The sequence below is a fragment of the Monomorium pharaonis genome, chromosome 5 (genome assembly GCF_013373865.1).
Source record: "Monomorium pharaonis isolate MP-MQ-018 chromosome 5, ASM1337386v2, whole genome shotgun sequence".
In the NCBI taxonomy this organism is placed as follows: Eukaryota; Metazoa; Arthropoda; class Insecta; order Hymenoptera; family Formicidae; genus Monomorium; species Monomorium pharaonis.
The window spans coordinates 5,666,326-5,687,702 of record NC_050471.1 but is presented as its reverse complement, the minus strand read 5'-3'; the positions used below and the strand labels follow the sequence as shown (position 1 = coordinate 5,687,702).

Below are 21,377 nucleotides of genomic sequence, written 5' to 3'. Positions count from 1 at the left end.
CTTCTTGCGCGTGCCGTTACGAAAAATTTAGAAAAATATCTGCCTCAAGGTTGTCTCTGATACATTTCTTTTTCAGAGTACACTGACCCGACATGTTTTAATCTTTCAACAAGAAAACAAACTTTTGATATATCACATATATTTTTCTTTTCTATTCTCTCGAATAGAATCTACGTAGAAATAAGAGATACGGGGCGCTTAGATTGTATTTATATTAAGAACGATTAATCCTTTTTCTATTCGATCTATGCGATCCAGCTTATGAGCATCGCCCCGACCTTTCGCCCGATTGTTTCAACAGGCGCGTAGGCGTAGACTGCGCGCGAACTCGCGGGATTTCTCTTTTTCTCGAGAGGCGCCAGCCTCTCGGAGGACTCGACGTGATATTCGCCACGAAAGAAATAGGACGTTTCCAGCGCGGCCGGGAAATTCACTCGAGGTAAGGTGGCCACTTCACGGGGAAACACAAGGGGAACAAAGGGGCTCTCTTCAGCGCGGCGCGAAGGAGGGAGAAATTCGATCGCGCGGGCAAACTCGAATGCAAAAGCACCTCTCATCGGAGCCCGTCGAGCGTTTCTACTCCGGTATTTCATAATAACGTAGGCTCGCCGATCCGGAATGGCGGGGATACCAACGCCAGGACGTTTTCTGGACGATCGACGAGGACGTAGTCGCGTCCTCGAAGGAGATCCGGTGCCTCGTTTTGGAGCAATCAAGTTATTTAATTTTTGGGAAGAAAAAGACGGATCCAGATATCCCACACTCGCTTTGTCACTATTAATCGATTTTTCTTTTTTTTTTTTTAACGAACACTTCGATCGGTGACACTCACTCGCGGATAGCGCACTCGACGTACGGTCGACAGTGTTTATTCGACAAATTTAACAGATTTTGAAGAAATCTTTAGGAACACCTCGAGACTCTTTGTTCGCGGTTTCATAGCAAACCGGGAGTGCCGCGCCGAGCCGACTGGCTCTCGCGAGAGCCTCGTTCTTACTGACTATCATCGATATGCCGAGCCGCGTAGCCGATATTGTACGTGCGCCGGAAACCGCACGTTTCGCACCGGAAGCGAACCGCCAAGAGCGGACGTCAAATATCGAGGTGTACACCGGACGATCCGCTTTCTCCGCAAAACGGATGCGGCCCGAAAACCGCCGTTATAATATCCCGGGACAGAAAGGGGGGGAAGGGGAGGCGGAGTTGATTTTTACACCTTGACGACTCCATCGCGAAACACTTGCAGTGCTTCCCATGCGAAAGAAATAAAAAAAAAAAAAAAACGTGGAAAAGAAAAAACAGTACGGTGATCTGCTCTGGAAATACCGGTAAATAAATAAGAATGTATCCGCAGTGTTAATCGATTAGAGGAAAATGAAGAAATGTTTCCATAATTTTCAGAAAGAATTGAAACTCTAAGCTGGAGCTCGAAAAAGAGACTAAATTAAAGAACAGTTATTAAAATTTGATCCGTTTCACAGTTTTCTTTGTTTACCTTCTTTCGGTTGTACATATACTTTTCCAACGACAAGAATATCCGTACAAATACAAAAAAGTCGACGGATACCAAAACGCTAACGAATCGAAATCGGGCTGCGGCGTTTGTCGTCGTCGTCAAGATCGACTGAATAAACGCGATCGGCAGATTAAAAAAAAAAGCAGTAACCGGTAAAAATCGCGAACCGTTCGATTTCTCACGCTCCCGGTAAGGCGCGTGTATTAGGAAACGCGTTTGCGCTAATTGTAATTTCTAATTTCCTCCGTCGCGGGAGGTGAAGGCGGAACGCAGTCGCGCCTTTGTCCCCTTCTCTCGCTCGCGGCGGAACCGTTATTACGTGGTGCAATTATGTAAAAGGAAAAAAAAAAAAAGGTAAATGCGCGGAGTTTCCAGGATTTTACGGAAGCGACGGGACGTTGCGAGGTCGCGCGAACACAACGGGGCGATTGCGTGCCGCGTCGCAACTTTGAGAGTCCGCGCCGTCGTCCGTTTCTTTCCTCCTCGTTCCGCTCGTTTTCTCGCGTATAGTTTTCGGCCGGTCCGAGAGGAGTTGCTCGCCGTGAGGCAACATTGCGAAATCCGGGGTTCGCCCCCGGATACAGTTCTTTCTTGGAACCCGCGTATCGTCCTGTTGACCACAGGCGACCGCAGGCACGCTTTATTACGCGTAGGCTAATGAAATAAAAGAGTCGAGTGATAATGAGACGCTGTTGATCCAAACAATATTGCGACACGCGGCGGTTCTCATTGGCCGATTTTGTTCCTTGAATCTGTTTTTTTTTTTTTTTTTTTTAGACTCGATTGCGCAACGAGAAAGCAGATAAATATCTATTCATTTTTATGTAAGTTACACTAAACAGTTTGGTAAGAGTAATAGTTACTAAACTTTGAAATAGTTTCAATTAATGTTCACGCAGTTAATATAACCAGATATTTAGTAACTGGTCGATAACTATTTAATGAGCGATTGATTACTATTAACGTAATTATTAAATATTATTAAAAGTTTGGTGATATTAATCAAACATTCAATTGAAACTATTTCACCAGAGTTTAATTATTATTACTAAACACCTTTTTTCAGTGTATAAAATTTGCGGACAATCTTTCGATGTTACATTTCAAGGTTCAATTTAGATATGACAATTACAACATTTGCAAGATCGTAGTCGCCGATTGAGACCGAGCGAAAATAACAGATAGGAAATCGCGCTGGGTCCCTTAAAGACACACCACGACCGCGATGATTTTCAATTGTGCGGGAAAGCAGGTGAAGTATACATCCACGACACGAAAGTCCCATTTACGCGGGCTGGAGAGGCGTCGTTGTTTAGTCACGATCGGACACGGCAAGAACGTGAATCGCCGACGCATCACCGACGTCGGCCTAGACGGTTACAAACGCCCGGCCGATTCACCGTGGGAATGTTATGACGTATACCGTTGCATCTCGCCGGCCTCCTCTTGTTGGCCTCTCGGTGTACCAAACCATGACTCCATTTACCCCCTCATCACCGCTTGTTCGCCACCGCTGCAGACGAGGGGGGATTTAGTGGGAGGGGGGGGGGGGAGAGACAAACTAAACTTGCGCGGTGCATCATCGCGGGACAACAATTATCTCAGCCCTTTGCCAGGATAAGATTCGCTTCCATTCGCCGTTCCATATTTCCGATGTTTCCGTTCACAAATATTTCTGCCTTCCATCCAGCCTTTACAGAGATCTGAAGAGGTTGATCTCTCTTTTAACTAGTAGATTCAGTGAGATCGGCTTTTCCGTCGAGATTTTTCGCGGGCATCCATCGAAAGGTCAACGACGCGCGAGGACTCCTTTCAGTGGCGAGGATCAATCGCGACCGCGAATCGCAGCGTGCCACCTGAACAGTTATGCGAACATTCGCTGAGTAATCGTCGATTCAACCGTCGTCGTGACCGTCATTAAACGCGACGCGCGCGCGTCTTCCCTTTTTTTTTTTTAACCGGAGGCGACTAAGCGCCGGCCGATCGATCGTCCGCTATCCACGCAAATCGCGCGAGTCACAGCGAGAATTTCTCTCTCTCTCTCTCTCTCTCTCTCTCTCTCTCTCTTTAGTAGTGTAATTGGTCTATGCCCGCGCCTATGCCGCCACTCGCCGCGGCGCATCTCTCGTGGGAAACCCGTGGCACACATTTGCCGCGGAAGTGCACCTTCGTAGACTGCAAGGCTCTCGGCGAATCTCGACGCGATGAGTCGCCGCGATGCTGCGTCTATACGGGGGACTGAGGTTAATTAAAATCTCGTTTCTAGCCTGCGACCGCGACGTTGTCGCCGGCAGCAAAATAATAACAGATGTCGCGAGGGATAGAGAGCGAGAAAATTGGAAATAAAACAACGAGGACCGTGCATCTTTGATGAACCTGACACGTCTATTAGTCGCGGCCTCAACGGAAACCTCTGTGATCTCCTTTGGATTTGGAAAAGGAAAATTAAATTTGTTCAGTCCGCGATTATTTCCGTCCCTCACATTGCCCCAGGGTTCCACTTCCGGCAACTTGCGTCATTTATGTTTCACTTTGCACGCTAGACCCTTTACTCCAGTAAAGTCTGCGACATTTAAGATATGCGATACCCCCGATGCGCTCGTCGGCGTCATCGAATTCCAGGTGGCGACCGCCGTTGTCTCGGTATCGAGGTGAAAGTAATCGGCACGCCGTGGAACAGAAACATGCGCGAGGTCGCAGCGACGACGATGTGAACGCGATGCACTTTGCATGGTGTAAATAAACGAAACCTTGACCGAGCCTCGTCCGTCCCCCCTCCGCTTCGCCCGCCTCGGTTCATTCATCACAATCAAATCTATTTCTGTCCATCTCGGCGGTTCCTATCAGCCGCGAAATAGGAAAGTAAGAACCGCGGCCGCGCCGCGTCGTGTAGCCTGATAAGTCGCCATAATCGAGAGGCGCATCTCGGCGTGCCTCGGCTCCGCTTGCACGGTTCGACGAACCGTGGCGCAAAACGACGACTCCGCGGGTTTTGATCGAGCGAACAAGAACGAGAAGATCGACGAAGCGCGCCAGCGGCTTTTTAACGGCGACCTTCTCTTAACACGCTTCGCAGACCTACCTATGCCGATCGATATTTACGAGATAATAATTCACCGGGAGAAATGGTTTCAACGTATCAACAGAAAGGACATAATCGGGTGCGAGTTTTGCTGTAACCAAATGGAATCTCTGTTATGACAGAGCTCGAGATTTTTATCACTAGAACGTTTGATAGATTTCTGATCCATTCATTTTTCGACGGACATAGTACTAGTTACGTATTTTCAATTGTAACAAGACATTCAGAGTAAAATACAATAAATGTCAATTAAAATATAATTAATGATCTCGTTAAAAAACCACTCGCTTTGTCTCTGACACGTCACGTCAAAAGCCAGGTGTCTCCGTCATGCGACCTCGTCGGAAGAATCGGCGTGGAAGAGAGAGAGAGGAAAAAAAAAAGAATAGAAGGAAGGAAGGAAGCAAGGAAGGAAGGAAAGTGAGACGCGCAACAGGCTACGACAGGCCGGGTCGCGTGCGCCTGTTGCCTACCATAACACATAAGGACGACTCCGAAGGGGTTACGGACCGCTCCGATAAGGCACTCGAGGTACTGTTAAGCAGCACGCCGAGGAAGCCAGTGGTAATTTTCTCTTGCTAGGCCTCGTAGCAGGAGGGGCCTTGTTCCCACGCCCGACGCCGTGATCTTTGCTCGTGCTACCTAGTCCTAGGAGGCGATCTCCCTCTCTCTTTCCCCACGGAGGAGCTCCGCGTCCTTTCCCCTACCCGGAGCCGGTTCCCCACCTCTTCCTCCTCTTTCTAATTTTCTCGTCTCTCTCTCTCTCTCTCTCTCTCTCTCTCTTTCACGTCATTCTTTCTGTTTTGCCCCGCGCCATCACGTGCGTTACGTAAGACGGCAATGCGCGAGTCTTCCTCTCTCTCTCTGTCTCTCGTCATGCTGAAATAATAATAACGCGTACACACACACACACACACACACACACACACACACACACACACACACACACACACACACACACACACACACACACACACACACACACACACACACACACACACACACACACACACACACACACACACACACAGAGAGAGAGAGCCCGAGGCGCGAACGAGAGGTGGCTATGACCGAGTGAGCGAAGAGCGAGCGGGGTAGGTGAGCGAGATGGAAAAGTAGCCGTCCACGCTACGGAGAAGGTAGCTATCGGATGGCGCGCGTGGTTAACGTAATTACGAGGAGAGCACCTCGCATGCGCGGGATGCAGCGGCAGCACGCGGTAAACAATCGGAACATTAAGCTACCATCCACACGCGATTCGGAATCGCGATTAGGAGCGGATAGGGTAACGGGGCGGGCGAGAGAGTTCGTCGAACCCGAGTCCACTTAATCGTCGCGATCGCGATTCGCGCGCTGCGGGGCGATAGAGATAAGCGTGGCCTATCATGTAGATCGCGATAAGAATTGCGCGACGACGCTTACATCGCACGTTCGCGCGATTATCTTTGATGTGGGACAACGGCTACATCTACATCGCGTCATTGGATAGATCGCATCGCGGCGCAAGATTCCTTCATAATTACGTCGGCAAATCCTACCGGCTGCCATTTGCCTGATACTGCTTTCGCAATAAAACGGCGGAAGGACAGTGGTATAAGTATGTGTGTCGTTTCTCATAAGCGACCTATCTGGAATTGGGCTATCGCGCTACGAGCGGCGTAAAGATCACAGCCTCCGAAGAAGGAACGCACGCTGGCTGGTATGCGGCGTAGTTAGATGCGCGCTTGCTCGACGGAGGAACGCCCGAGATCTTTATCCGAGAGACGCTCTCCGTCTCTCTCGCTCGACTCCGTCTAGATCTTCTCGGTGACCCATTGTTTTTAGGCTTGCGGACGTCCACCTCGACCGCCCGAATCCTTCCTGGTTGGTCCTCGACCATTCGACCAGTGACGAACGGCGGCCCAAAGCGTGACTCATTCTTCTTTTTTGTTACGCGACGTTATTAACGAGTTTTATGAAAGGGAATCCCGCGATCTCGTGGCGGAGCAAAGCCGTTTTGGTATACAAACGCGACCGAAATATTCTAAGCTCCTTAGACTCGGGGGTGTAACGAAACCCCCACGACGACAAGTGTATATTCCCATCGCGGCGCTTTTAACCGCGGCCACCACGGCCCATCTACGAACAATCGGATTAACGAAGTTAAACGAAAGAGAAAGAGGGGGAGGGGGAGGGTGGCCACAAGATGCCGCTCCCTTCGTTCATCCCTCGGACCGGGGGTTGCATCGCATCTGTCGCGCTTCGCACGTGCGGGATCGCCGCGAGCCACTTACACCCGCGGGGGTGGAAGGAAAGGGAAAACCCGACGGAGAGGCCGGCCGGTTCCTCCCTCGTGGACATGGGATTAACGGTTTCAATCTACACTCGAGCTATTTTACATGGGCCGGCGCGGGATTCGAGGCGCAATCTCTAATCTTGCGATCGACAAGCAATGACGCAACTTCAGGAATTCCAGCGAATTTATATAGAGGACAAAAAGAAATGATGTGACTTCGATGATATCAATCTGAACTGCGATCTTAAATGATAATGAAATTAGCAACGAAATTTTTAGCGTCCGATCCAATGTATTCGACGTTATGTATTTAATGGGGAATTAACGAGATCCAATTTAGATGCACGCGAGTCTAACGTGGTGTGGCAAGAGCAAAAGTTTTATGAGCGGGGCGGAGCGCGGACGATCAGGGAAACGTCGTGGTGAGCAACGAAAGTAGAGAAACAAGTGCATTGGATAATTCAGGGTTGCGTTAGTCCCGCGGCCACTGCCTACGTGGAGTGCTCGCTTTTAATTGGATAGAAAGTCCACAAGAGTATATCACGCGGTATAATTGCGCCTAACGGTTTTGGGCGTACTCGCGCGCGCGCGCAAAATAAACGCGGAGCCTCGCGATAAAAGGAACGACACGACATCTCGATGACTCGACTCTCGAGGAGACGCCGCCGGTCGTTGCCGTTGTCGATGGTATCGTCGACCCAGTTACGATCCTAAGCGAGGAGGTTGAAAATTAGGTTTCTTCCGCCATGCGTCGCTAATGGTACGACGGCGGAGAGAAAGGGAGTGAGGAAGGCGAATATCGCGGATTGTGTATCGCCGAGTCGCAAATGTCCGCAACAACGTTGCGATGACTCACGGGGGATCGCGTTAATGAAATTCCGCTTCCTCGTACGACAAAGAAACGCGTGTCCCGCGCACTCGTCGCTAACCAGAGTCGTGCCCTGCGCGCTAATTTCGAGCACAAACCGGCTAGGAAAACGCTCGAGCGAATAGACCGGAGAAACTCAACGATCGGATAGTTGGTATTGACGTAAGCCTTTCCAAGAGTTACGGACGACTAACCCGGGTGAAAATGACTCAGTCGCTATGTGTGGCCATCATGAATAAATATTTAATTGCAGATATGAGTTGGTTACAATTTTGCAGCTCGAATTATAATTAACATTTCTTTGATGTCTCTCAAATTAATCCTGTTAATATCGCGTTGCATTTTTTTAAATGTTATTTTTATTGTATTTAATTTTATTAGATTATATTTTATTAGATTTTTATCCGGCAAAAAAATATAAAAAAATATAATTGTGTTTTAAATTCGAGTTTCTCAATTTAATGATCAAATTGTTTTATTGTAAATAGCAATAGAAATCTTTCAGATTCAATATATTGTGAGGGGTTTCAGTGATGTGGGAGCAGCTGATTCCTAGCAGGGGAATTCAGAGGAGAAGATTACGGGGTTCGGGAAGAGAGAGAGAGAGAAAAAGAGAAACGTAAGAAAGAACGAATGCGTTTTGTACTCACCGCGAACGTGTGCCGACAGGCGCAATCGTGCCACTCTGGTGGCCCTATTGACTGTCAATGGTCTCCTCGGTCGTTGACAAGACAAAGACATCTCGATCTTAGAGCGGGACAAAGACAACTCCATAGAGATATCTCTTAGGGCGCAAAATAATAGCGATTTTCCGAAGTGAACACAAATATTTTTCAAACAGGAAAAAGTTGGAGAAAAATAGAAAAATACGTCTTTCTGTTTTTCGAGAATTTTCCAACGACAATCACAAAACAGGAAGGGATCTGGAGCAGACGAACGAATATGAAGACAACTTCTCGGTTACGTAAATTTATTTTTAAAAATTGAATTGTATATCAAATACAAAACGTTGAAATATAGAACTGATTCATGTAGAGCAAACGTATACGTGAATTTTCTTTGTTCGCGATTCTACATCAACTCAACGAGACCGTTAGAATTTACTTAGCACGAGTTTGAGACAAAGAGAACCGACGTGTACTCACTCAGATTACGAACAGCTAGGCGGCGATCGATCAATCGATCGATTCTCAACGTGGGATCTTCATCAACGCCGTTCCAGATCCGGCGAAGGGGGACCAAGAAGGGGGGGGCGAAGAGGAAGAGAAGGAGGGGTTGAAGGAAGACGGCGAAGGGTGGGAAAGTGGCACGCGCGCGCGTTCTCTCTCGCTCTCTCTCTCTCTCTCTCACATTGTCTTCCGGATCTCACCCTCCCGATTTTCCGGATCCGGAAGAAAAACGACGAATGACGATAGGAAGGAAGAATAGCGAGAGGAAAACACGAGTGGATTTACAAGCCGGGAGTTGCTGGGAAAAGGCGGGCAGTCTGAGCCACGCCGCTACAACGACTGGCTTGCAGAAGCAAACTCCCCATCTGCTGCGTTGGTTGCTGCCCCGACCAACTCCCCGCTGTCATTATGTATGTCTGTGTGGTCCGTCAATACACAGGCACCACGTACACACGTACACTTCGGCAAGCTGTGCGTGGCAGCCGAGCATTCAAACGGAAAGTCGGATGTATATCTGGAGGATCTCACCTTGCGGATACCGGCGATAAGGCGCGGCCTTATCGGCCGGTATTAGTGAAAGGCGTAGCGTTACAATGATAACAAGTTTTGTGTGTCAATGTTAAACTTTGGAATTTACACAAATAACGGAAAACTAATAACGGATTTAGCGATCAAATGTACTTTGATACTCGATGTAAACATAGTAAATAGTATAGTAATTGCAAAAATTATATTTAAAATAAAAATCTACTTATTTTAAATATAATTTTTCTATATATTACCTTTTCCCTTTTCCTTGTTCTATAATTATCTTTCATCCACATCCCATTCTCTTGCGCAATTGCGAATAACTAATTATTAAAAAGTAATGTATAGAAATTGATTAAAAAATAAACCCTCCAGAGGCTACTGAGCCTGGTACAAGGAACGTCACGGAGACATCACCGTCGATAATATAAATAGCGAATATATTTTTCTCAGGCGTTAATATACACGAGTCTGACCCTCAGATGAGTGAGGAGCGACACGCAACGCGCACGCACAGGCGTCGCTGTATATGTCGCAGCTGCAGCTGCTCACAGGAGCGGAACACACGGCTTTGGGGATGCATGCCGTAGCAACGGTTGCGCACCACCTGGCCCGACGAAAGCCAGCCAGCCAACATTGGCGTGTTGCTCCCCTCCCTCTCTCGTCAGCCAAAGAACGAGATCTGAAAAAAAGGAGGAAGAGAGGGGAGGGGGTACAAAAGAACCCTAAGCTTTTTGGGCATTCCGGCACCCTCCAGTCGTCCTGAAAACCGATCGATGCATCCTGAGAAGCCGTATTCTGGTCTCCTGTGCGTACGCATGCATGTCGCTCGTTAATAGCGCGAGGAGGGATCTGCACAGCGACCTATATAGATTTTAGTAGAAAAATAGTCTAAGAGAGCGAGTTTGCGCGATGGGGAGGGACGGATGAACGAAGGATCCGCGAGTATGGGATGCTCCGAATCGAGGCTTCATGGCTCAGCGATTTTCACGGGACATTAGCATACTTGATCGGCTACGTAGGGAGTCACCACTCAATTAGGGTGACTCGAACAGCGTGTCACACGTTACGGGGTTGCATACGTGCGCCCGAAAACATTAATTACCGTGTCGAACTAATGTAATAATCACGTTTATCGCTGTAAATCAATAATTCGAACGGGAGTTGGCGAGAGATAACGAAAAGTGCATTCAATTCGGAGCGGAATAGAATTAATAAGGATGTCGAGGCACCAGGAAGGCAACGGGAAGCTGCAAAGTCTGATTGCACGAATCCTGGTTCGACAACGTCCAACGGGTTAACGGGTTGCGTATTCCTTTATATATATATATATATATATATATATATATATATATATATATAGGATTTCCATAGGAATGTAGGGGTGGCTCCGCGACGCAAAGTACCCCCACCAGCCCGACCACTGTCGCCACCATACTCGCCCATGGGGTTTGCGCGTGATATCGCAATAGAAGCTCTATCGATCCTGCCCCTTCCCCCTCCCCCGACACAGCCAGACTGGCCGTTGTCAGGGGGTTGATAGCGATATGCAAAGCTCGGCGGCACGCGCTACATACGCGGCCTCGTGTAAAAGCGTCGAGCGAGCTCGAGCGGCGACAAGACCGAATCTCTAAATATACGATTCGCCGAATTCACTTAAAGCTCACGGAGACGAGAAAAAGGGAGAGAAAGAATAATAAAGAAAAGCGCGACGGATATAGCCTTTAGTGGCGAGAATGACTCGATAGAAACCAAGCCCTTATAATCGTATAATGCTCTTACGACGATAAGTTTCACGGTCCATCTGGCCTTAATATCCTGGAGGGAAGCCACCGGATCGCCGCCGGATCGGCTTCCCCTCGTGCGCGATCCCGCCTGCGTGCCTATCCTTCCTGTTTCCTTCCTCCGCGGTGCACAATATCCTCCCCTCTTCCACAAAAAGCGCCTACATGAAACCCGCCGTCGAAGTCCGTGGGAATTCACGTGCAAATTCCCCGCGTTAAAGAAAAAAAAAAAGAGGGAGACTCCGATATAAAGTTAGCGCACATCTGAAAAGCTCGCGGTATTCTCCGTTTACGCCATTCTTCAACGCGCGTCGATCTCTTCTTCTCCTCGACCTTCGCGGTGGCGACGACGGTGAGTTACGCCAATTTCCAGCGCGCAGGGAAAGACTTGGTAATTGGACGACAAAAGGATTAAAGACAACGACCTTAACGTCTTTAATTCATCCGATCCGATTGCTCTCGTTGACGGAGTCCGCCATCGTCCGCGGACTTTCTCGGTTTACGTCAGAGATCGACGGTTCAAGCCATGATGGACGAAACGGAAAGCCGGCTGCCGTTCTCTATTCCAACGGGACGATTCCTCCTTTTATGCGCCGCAAACAACAATCCATGCTCTGGATTAGAAGAGCGCGAGAAACGCACGCCTCGCTTCGACTCGGCTCAATTCTAAGTATTACAACGCCGTTTCGCCGATCATACCGGCTTATTACCGGCGTGGAATATCAACGGGGTCATTACGGTGAAATCCCGGCTGATCGTAAGCTCATACGTACGAGGAGAAAATCGATGATTTTCTCCTCGCGGAATCAAGACAATGCCTGGAAGGCAGGTACGGAAGGCGCGTGGGAGAGGCTCGTTAGAGCGCGATCATCGGCATCGCCTCCGGGATGCCGTTTGTGTTAAATTAGATATGGAATTAACGCGTGCACGGCGATCCGCGACGTGAGGAGGTCTCGATGGCAAGCGGCCGTCGCTCCCTCGCAATAATTACGCAGGTAAAGATCAATCTCAAATCTACAATTATTGTCTCACGTATAAGCAAGAAAATATAACATCTTTTCTAAAGAATTTGATTCATTTTGAGCAAACGTAAAAAATTCTTACATAAAAAATTTTGTTTTATAAAAAAAAAAAATTATTCAATAATAATTTTTATTGAATTGAGAGGAAAAAATATGAGATTAAAAGGTAACAATATCGTTAAATGAAAAATTAGAATCTTTTAATACTATTATTATCAAAGCAGTCATATATTGTGCTCTTTAGATAATTATAATATTGAAATAAAAATATATTTTGCTAATAAGATTATTAAACTTTTTAGAGCCAGTTGCTCCAACTTCTTGGTAAGTATGTACCTATTTTCATTTTCTTCTTAAATAAATAAAGACAGACACATATTTACTTGATAGATAAAGTTTATTAAGAAGTTGGAACAATTGGCCCTTAAAAATTTTATATTCTTGCTTATACATATATGAGACAATAAATGTTGAATTCATACTAATTTCTCTCTATATACATTGTAAAACGTGCGAGTCGTGAGAAGCCCATAAAACATACGAAATATCACTATGCATAGTATTTCTTCTAATTCGATTCATTCTGCAAATTCCAACACGTGACAATTATAGATAAAATTTCGATCGCGTGTTATCGAAACATTGAAAAGCTGCACAACGTCGGGCTGGGGATTATCGGTTACTTATGATCATCTCACAGCCGTCGGCGTTCGCATAAACATCGTGAAAATCGTCGAAAGCGTCGGATTTGACGGTGGAGCGATGCGAGTAATAGCGCAGTCGAGTTTATCGCTCGATTCGGGCCGCGGACGCGCGTTGCGAAACTTTCGGCGGCGAAATCACGCGGATCGCGAACCGCGCCGTAAATCACGAGACGGGGTAAAGCGAGTAAAAGTCGCGGGAGTTTACGACGGCGGTAGGCCCGCCGCGGTTTACACGGCCCGCGGTGTTTAGTTTATCGCGTAAAACCGGTACTTTCGCGGGATCGACGTGGGGCACGTGGGCGGTTTTCGAGGAAGCCGATCGCAAATTAGTCCCTGCCGCCGTCACACGGCGAGATGGAAACTGCATTTGAATAAAGTAAATTGATATTATCCGTTGCTTAAAGTTATCCGTTAATTCAATTTACGTTAGGCCGCGAGACGTCCCATAATTCTCAGGTTACGATCGTACGGAGCACCGAGGGACCGGCGACGCTTCTGCCAAAGTACGGTACATTCTCGCGAAGTGCATTCGACAATTAAACGGGGAATTAAACGCGGAGAAAGAGACTCTCACGAGAAATTTTCTCGTGTCGTCGCCGCTAATTGAATTCAATCGCGGGAGGTCAGCCGCGAACTTCCTGCAATTAGACCGATTTCGTGTGTGAGTTAGGTGGGCGGCGTGGAGAACGAGGGGCGCTCCCGGTCTGCAGACGGCGGTCACGTAGCGTCGTGATGAACTCTGACACTCGGCAATTAAATCATCTCGTTGTTCATTCAGACGTTGACTCGCTCGTTGAGGCGCCGCGCGAATTGTGCGTGGGTCGATCACGTAGGATTTTTCACCGCGGGACGGACCATCCCCCCCCACCCCTCTTTTCTTTTTTTTTCCTTCATTCAACGTTCCCCGCGTGTGTGCTTCGCTCGTGGGCGATAGTAAGGTTGCCTTTTTGTCGCAATCAACGAGAAATTGCGAGTATCAACCGGCGACTTCCGGCGATTAGAGCCGAGGGCAAGTGTAAAAGCGCAGCGAAAGTCCTCACGATGTGGAGGGAGGACCCCTCCGGTCTGTTGTGCGCGTTCCTGAATGACCATTCATATGCTAATGCCCACGATCGACTGGCGATTATTCGGTAATGGCGTTCCTCAAGGACGGACCGTCATCCTCGATCTGCAGCCCGCTCTCGTTATCGCAATGTAGAACACTTCGTGTCAGATTACTTGAAAATTGATGAGAGATTCGAAAAATTTCAGTAACGATTACGGAGGAAACTTCTTATTTGCATCAGATTATTGCATATTAAATCCTTACGAAAGAAGACTGGATTAAAGAGCATTCAAAATGAATTCTGCGGTGTTATCGGCGTCGAAATTGCATCGGCATCGAAGTACTCGAGGTGGCTCGCTCGAGGGTACAAGGGGCGACGATGTGGTTTCGCAACATTTGTTCCATTAAAGTCTAGAGGCGGTTCTCGACTCCCAGGAGTAATATGTGTATTTGCGAGTGAAGGGCTCTAGAGGGCCTCTCTATCTCTCTTTCTCTCGTGTCTCTCTTGGAAAAGTCAGTGTCAGACCAAGGGCTGAGAGAACCATCGCGCCGCATGTAACTATACCCGCAATTTTCGATCGGAGAAATGATTCATCCTGTTTTTCGAACGGTGTACATTAAAAATTAAAAAAAAAAATATTGCAAAGTAAAACAAATGCGCGCAAACATCCGACGCCAAACGCGACTCCGGTTTTCGAAGATGTCAGCGTCCGTTTTTCTGTGTCCTTCGTTTCATGCGGCTTTCGCTCCTTATCTTTTATAAACTCCAAAGTCCCTGGAGCTCGTTACGATTCTATTTTTAGCGCCCTTCGGGAAACCATGCCGCGCTGCTTCCAGACAATTTCAATTCCGTTTCTACGGCGATTAACGAATATCGAATACGTGCCGAATGGCAGAATAAGGAGAGGCTCCTTCAACAAGAAGCTTCTTCTTAAGAAGCCCCGGAAGCTGCCAGACAAATGTACTCGAATCGAGAAATGGCTCCGCGGCACGGCGGCGTTGTCTCATCGTTAAAGCACCATTTAAAAGCACGGCGAATGCACTTGGGCGCAGTAGAGCACCTACACGAAGGAAAAGAAAGCCTTAAAAAAGCAACCCCGATAAATCTCGACGAAGAAGGGAAGGGAGAGGGGGAGAGACGTAATAGTCCGTGGCGTATTCAGGATCACGCGAAGGAGAACGCGTCGTTTGGACGTCTCGCTGCGTAGTTAGGCGATTTATGCGTAGAATATGCGTGAAGATCGTACCGACAGCTCTCTCCCTCTCATCCTCCTCCGGCTCCTCGGCGAGCAATTTGCGTTGAATAAATCTCAAATATCGCGCGGTTTCAACAAAACCGTTTAATTCCGCTTTAAATCTGCCTACTCGTATAAGTGGCGGTGGAATGATATTCGCCGCGATATAAATGAATTAATGGGAAAAAAATCATTCGTCAACACCTAAAACTAAATTGGGGGAAAAGATGTGGGGTTGTACATTCGACGGCTAATTAACTCGTTATGTCGTTATTTAAATAGATTTGAATCTCAGCATGGTTTCGCGTCTGCTTCACGATTTTTTTCTAGCCGACAGCTTATGTTTATAAAACTCCACGATCTGGTCTGTCGCTCGAGAATCCATTACGTTAATAGCAGCGGCAGCAGCAGTCTCAGCTTAGCAAATGAGCCCTTCAAAAGCCCCTCCTCGTGAAAGCTCTTATCGTCCGTATACGCTGGAACGTGTCTTCTAGAAACACCGCAATTGACGACAGATGTTTGGCAGTTACTCCTCGGCTTCCTCGACTCGAATCGCGGAGGGAAATCTCGGTAGGAGATCGCAACAGAACGCGCGTATTCATTTAGTAAACAAATGCCCGCCGAGACCAAAAGGGATCATCTCGCGCGGGCAGTAAGCGGACCGAAGTGAAAATGTTTAGATCCTCGCCGCGATTAATTCGAGTACGGAGTGACGAACGTGATAACGCGAGCTTATATCCGTCGGAGCTGTATATACATGAGAGAGAAAGATCGGAGAATTAAATATTCAGAAAATAGTTTGCAATTACGTCACGCGTTACGCGGCTAGAGGGTAAGGCGAGGCGAATGTAGATCACAAATCGCGTTACGGCAGGGTGACCTTACGAATTTCCGCGCAGCCGAGTCCGCGAGGGGCAGCCCGCGATCTGTTTATGAGGCCGCTTCCGGTACACGCGCTGCGTGGGGTGTTCACGCACCTTGCTTCCGCGAAGGTCCACTTTCCACGTCCGCGTCGCGAGATTACGATCTCCTCCGCAAGGCGGCGAGGGAGAAAGAGGGAGGAGCGCGAAGCCGAGCTCTCGACTTCCGCCCCGAGTCCACGAGCTATCGAGAACTCGGATGAAAAGTCGAATTGTGAGATGTAGAGCGCGTCTTGGTCGACAAGTTTTGTCCGGGACAAAAAGTCCGAGTCCCCGGAAGAACGCGATCAAAAAAAAAAAACAAAAAAAAAACGGAACTCTCAGCTCCATTGTGCTATCGACGTCGGCTTCCGTCCTCGAGTGCGCTCGCTTCCGCTAGCGACGCGTCGCCAGCCGGATGTTGCGGACGATACCCTGTCGAAATTATCTTTCCGGAGAACGTTACGGATCGGTCAGCGCGAACGCAGAAGATGTGACTGCAGGGACAGGAGAGCGTCGTCGAACGCTATCCCAAGCGAGACGGCGATTCTTACTTTGAAGAAAATCTAAATTCAGATTTTTATTCGACTGACATTCACTTAAAAAAAATAATTCCGTTGTTGATCGTGCCATTTAAAATTCGCCGAGCTCATCCTGCAGTCTGTGTTTATATATTTTTTATCACTTACGTCAATATTCTATTGAAATAAGAACGCGTTACTTTCGATACGCTTATCGCACGCATGCCGGCGTTATCGTTGACAAATAGACGCCGTTCACGAAGGAAGGATGAATGAACGCTTCTCGGAAAGGGCTGACTGAGACCGAGGACACGGCCGCCGAACCCTTAAAATAGGCGGAGAATCCCGCGATTAAACGGTCCGACCAGCTGACAGGAACACCACGCGGTATCATGAACCGCAAAACCGGTTCGCGAAACGCTTGTGGGAACAAAGACGGGTTCCGAGTCTGCGGCTCGCTACCTGACGTCACACGGCGAAGCGGAAAGTGGGTGGTTGGGTGTGTGAGAGGTTGCCGGGTCAGTGAGGACGGTCAGTGTGCGCCCTTTGCTGAATCTTCTTCCACGACTCGACGACGAACTCACTCGCAAGGACTCGGGAGACACGCGGAAATCGTAAGAAATTTCATTTCCGGGTAATTGGGAGGATACTTGGAGAGAAATCCGCGAGACTAGATTATAGTAATTGCTTTAAGAGAACCATAAACTCGTGTGTGCACGTGTGCGCGTGTTTGATAAACTATTTATTCGTTGAATATTACGTTGGAAACAAGTTATAATATAGAAAAAAATCGAGACTCGACATTCAGGACCGATTATTCCAACTTCTTGAGACCTGTTTTCTTTTTACCCGCACTGCTGCACTGGTGCAACAAGTTAAGGTAAGATAAATATATTTTGCTCTCGTTCTAACTTACTGCACCAGTGTAGTAATGCAGCGAAAAAGAACAGACCATTGGTAAACTTACCTATCAGGTAAGCATATATCCATCTTCATTTTTTCCTAAGTAAATAAAGACATATTTATCCGATAGGTAAGTTTACAAAGAAGTTGGAACAACAAGGATGTAAATAACACTTGGGTTAACTCGCTCATTGAATGCTAAATAAATCGATAAATCAAAGTTTGAATATTCATTGTAGATTCGAAAGTATGTTAATAGCTGGAAACCAAGATCTCAATGGATGTGACAAAACGAAACTTATGGGAAAACGCCTGAATCCTTGAATCATATCCGACGCAGGTGGTACATTGTTTGCATGCACGCGCAAGCGTAGCATTATGCAACTTGCATTGCATTAACGTTTCGTCACGGCCAGCAACTTAATGCGTCACCAATCGCTTTCAGTGACTCAGATCGGTTATCGAAGAAGGGAGGGAGAGGGGGAGAAGAACCCCTTTCTTCGAACAGGTAAATCAACCTCGCCCCAGTCATGACCGGCACTTCTCGATTGCACGAAATTGCTCGGATGAAAAAAAAATCCTCTGAGGTTAAGAATCTTTGTTCTCCTCGTCTTGTCGACGATCGAGCAACACGATATATCCCAATTATAAAAGGTTAAAAAGAAAGAATACGAGATAGAATTGTAAGACAAACTTACAGGTTATAAAAGGCACGAAGAGGAAGGAGGTATCTCAACTGCGTGCGACCGCTGAGAGGAGGGAAAAAAAGGATGATGAGACGAGGATGGGAAAGTAAAGAGAATCTCTGCAACCGAGAAACGAATGATTCATTGAGCCGCAAAAAGACGGGAAAAAGAAGAGACGGCAAAGGGAAAGAAACAAAGACTGGTATTCCAGAAGCGATACGATGACTTACTTTCTTCGTTTCGCTTATTCCGCGGCAAAAAGAATTCAAGTGTTCTATCCTGAAGAGAATGTCCCTCTTCTCCGTTTCTTCTTTTTCTTCTCTCACCTCTTTCCTCCCCCCTGCTTTTTCAAAGCAAAATTCTTATATATCATGATAAGATATAGATAATAAAATACTGAATGTATTTAAATACGCTTGTGAATTAAACCAAAGCAACCAACGAGACAACGTTGAAATTTCAAGGTGGCTGCGTCAGCTGTTCGCTTCAGTTGACTTTAATTGAAGGAAGGTAAGAGAAAGAGAAGAGATAAAGATAAGAGTTTCTCTTATGCACGAGAAACGAGGAAAAGATTGATCAAATAATTACAGGAAAAAAATTATCGCTTAAAAAAAAATAATTGTTTTAAATTTTTGGCAATCAAAACCTTAAGTGTAATTACAAATTTTATAAAATTCTTTGTCAATCCGATTACAAACATTATAAGCTTGAAGATTAGAGCACAGCTTTATATAAATAATAATATATAAAGTCATTATATTATTTGTTAATTAAAATAATGGATAATCCAAGCCATACCAGAATTGATTGAAAACTTTATACACACACACACACACACACACATTTTATATATATATAGTATCGAGTATCCGTTCCTTTCACGAATCTTCAAACGGTTTGAAGCTCCCTCCCACAAAGGCCTTGCACTGCGTTGGTCCCTTGAAATCTCCCGGCGGAGGAAAGTCGTTGACACGTAAAATTTATTACGTAAGGAAAACCACTCTTTTTCGTTACTCCTTTCCATTCGTAAACTCCGCTCGTAACCTTTAACCTCGATTTCAATCGACAACAACCGGCGCTTTGTCTCATAATAAAGAACTCTATATTACAAATACCGGCGAGAAATAGCATTTAAAGATCTCGGCCATCAGATTACGTTGGAATGTACAGATTAATGAGAATTAGCTAGAAATAAAAATCTTTCCTTGGAACCAGGTTGCGTACAAAATGTACACATGAATGTCTTTCAAGTGCTATTATATTAATATTATTAATTAGACATATAAATTATTTTACATAAATATAAATATGTATATACAAACATGTACATATACGTATATAATCATTAATTAAGAATATTATTTCGTTGTTTCATGTACTATTATTATTTATAACAAATAGACTTTTTTAACGTAGGGTCGGTTGTTCCAATTTTTTGGTAAATTTACCTATAGGTAAATATGCACCTGTCTTTATTTATTTAGAAAAAAAAATGAAGATAGACACATAATTATTTGATAAGTAAGTTTACCAAGAAATTGGAACAACTAACCCTTAATCCTTTTTAAAAAGTCAAAGACATAGAAGCAAAAATAACAATTGGAAATATCTTCGACGACGTAGCTATTGTTTCAGCCGTTATCGCGCTCGAAATTCTGTGGCAAGATGCTGAACATGCAGAAGCTAAAGAAGAGAGTGAACGCGCGACGAGTATCGAGAACAAAAAGGAGTTGAGAAGTTTCCAGTTACTTTATGAAAAGCTGTCATCGACAATGCCACATTCGCAAAAGACTGGATCGCGAAAGAAGAATATCTAATGAGAACGCTGCGAAATGTTGGAAGCGAGGAAGAACAGCAAGCCAATGAGAAGCCTCCTCGTGGAAACCAGCAGATCGTCCATTGAAGGAAAAGTCGGTCAACGAAACAAAACTCGGGCCATAAGCTCGCCGCGAAATGAGCTTTTACTGAACGGGCGAGGAAAACGAGTCCAACGACGAAATTAAGACAATCACAAGAACTCGGTATTCTTCAATCAACCTATACTGTATCGCACAGCTTGGTAGCGATCACGTATTACTGACTGACAATAAAATTAAATATTAAACTAAAAGTTAATATACAAAACGTATATTAATTTTTTAGTTTAGTATTTTAATTTAATTTTTCGAGCTTAAAACTACTACAAGTAAAAAATGTCGGAAATATGTAGCTAAACTTCTCCCGTAATATAGTGAAAAGTTGAAGGTAGCAAATGCGTCGTCAATAATTATTGGACTCGCGGTACGATAAACCGCCGATGAACCGCAGGGAGTAAAAGCCAAAATTGTTTCCCCGCTCGCTTGCACGGTCGTTTTAGAATTTAGAGGTTCGAGGTTTGTTCCTCGATGACAAGAGTTTGCTGTTTGGTTCGAGCAATATTCATCGGAGCGCACAAATTCAATTTTACAGCGACGATTTAAATGCAGATCGCTTTGGCAAGAGCTTGAACAACAGGGTATGATCTATGGTGTACTAGCTAATATTTTACAATGAAAGTGTTTGTGCGAGAAAGTCAGTCTTTTTCGCAATCAAATTCTAAAAAATTTACGATCTGTAAATAAACAGATGTGTGAAATCGGAAATTAATAGAATCCAAATACCGTCGGTTTATCTACGAATTAGATACACTTTGTACCGTCGATCCTTCACGAAGGAAGCCTATGCAAAAATGTCACTGACCGGCAAAATTGGACAAGTCTCGCGGAACGGTGTTCGTAATCGATCGATTAGTCGCATGATCAGCCGAGCAGTGACCGGAAAGCATCAAAGACAATGAGGAAGTGACGGAGGTGCGGCTCACCTAGACCCATCTTGCGCTTGAGCTTCTTGAGCACTTTCATTTTGCTGCGCAACGGTGCCAGGATGTTGTTGCTGTCGCCGCTGTTGTTGTGCTGCGGCGACGCGCCTAGCGGTGCGTGCTTGCCGTGATGGTGATGATGATGGTGATGATGGTGGTGCTGATGGTGGTGCTGGTGATACGGCTCGCAGGGTTGCTGCGGCGATTGCACGCTCGCGCCGGAGCTGCCAACGTGGCAGCAGTGACAGGGGTGGCTGCTTTTGCTGCCCTTGACCGCGCACTCTCCGGACACCCCCATAAATGT

General features: G+C 46.3%; 1 protein-coding gene across 4 annotated transcripts in view; it reads right to left on the bottom strand.

Moving 5' to 3' along the window:
• Positions 1-21,377, bottom strand: part of LOC105839013 (protein neuralized) — a 52,011-nt gene that overhangs the window by 6,501 nt on the left and 24,133 nt on the right. Inside the window, exons 1-2 of one of the 4 annotated variants that reach the window (XM_036286908.1) lie at positions 8,887-10,559; positions 8,392-8,488 (exon numbers count right to left, since the gene is read on the bottom strand). The exons of 1 other annotated variant lie outside the window; for it this stretch is intronic. In XM_036286908.1, coding sequence (XP_036142801.1) covers positions 8,392-8,482 — 91 coding nt within the window. In that variant the 5' untranslated portion in view covers positions 8,483-8,488; positions 8,887-10,559. Of the gene's footprint in view, positions 1-8,391; positions 10,560-21,076; positions 21,372-21,377 lie in introns of those variants that run through there. 2 more of the 4 variants (XM_012685000.3, XM_036286907.1) reach the window with 2 other exon arrangements.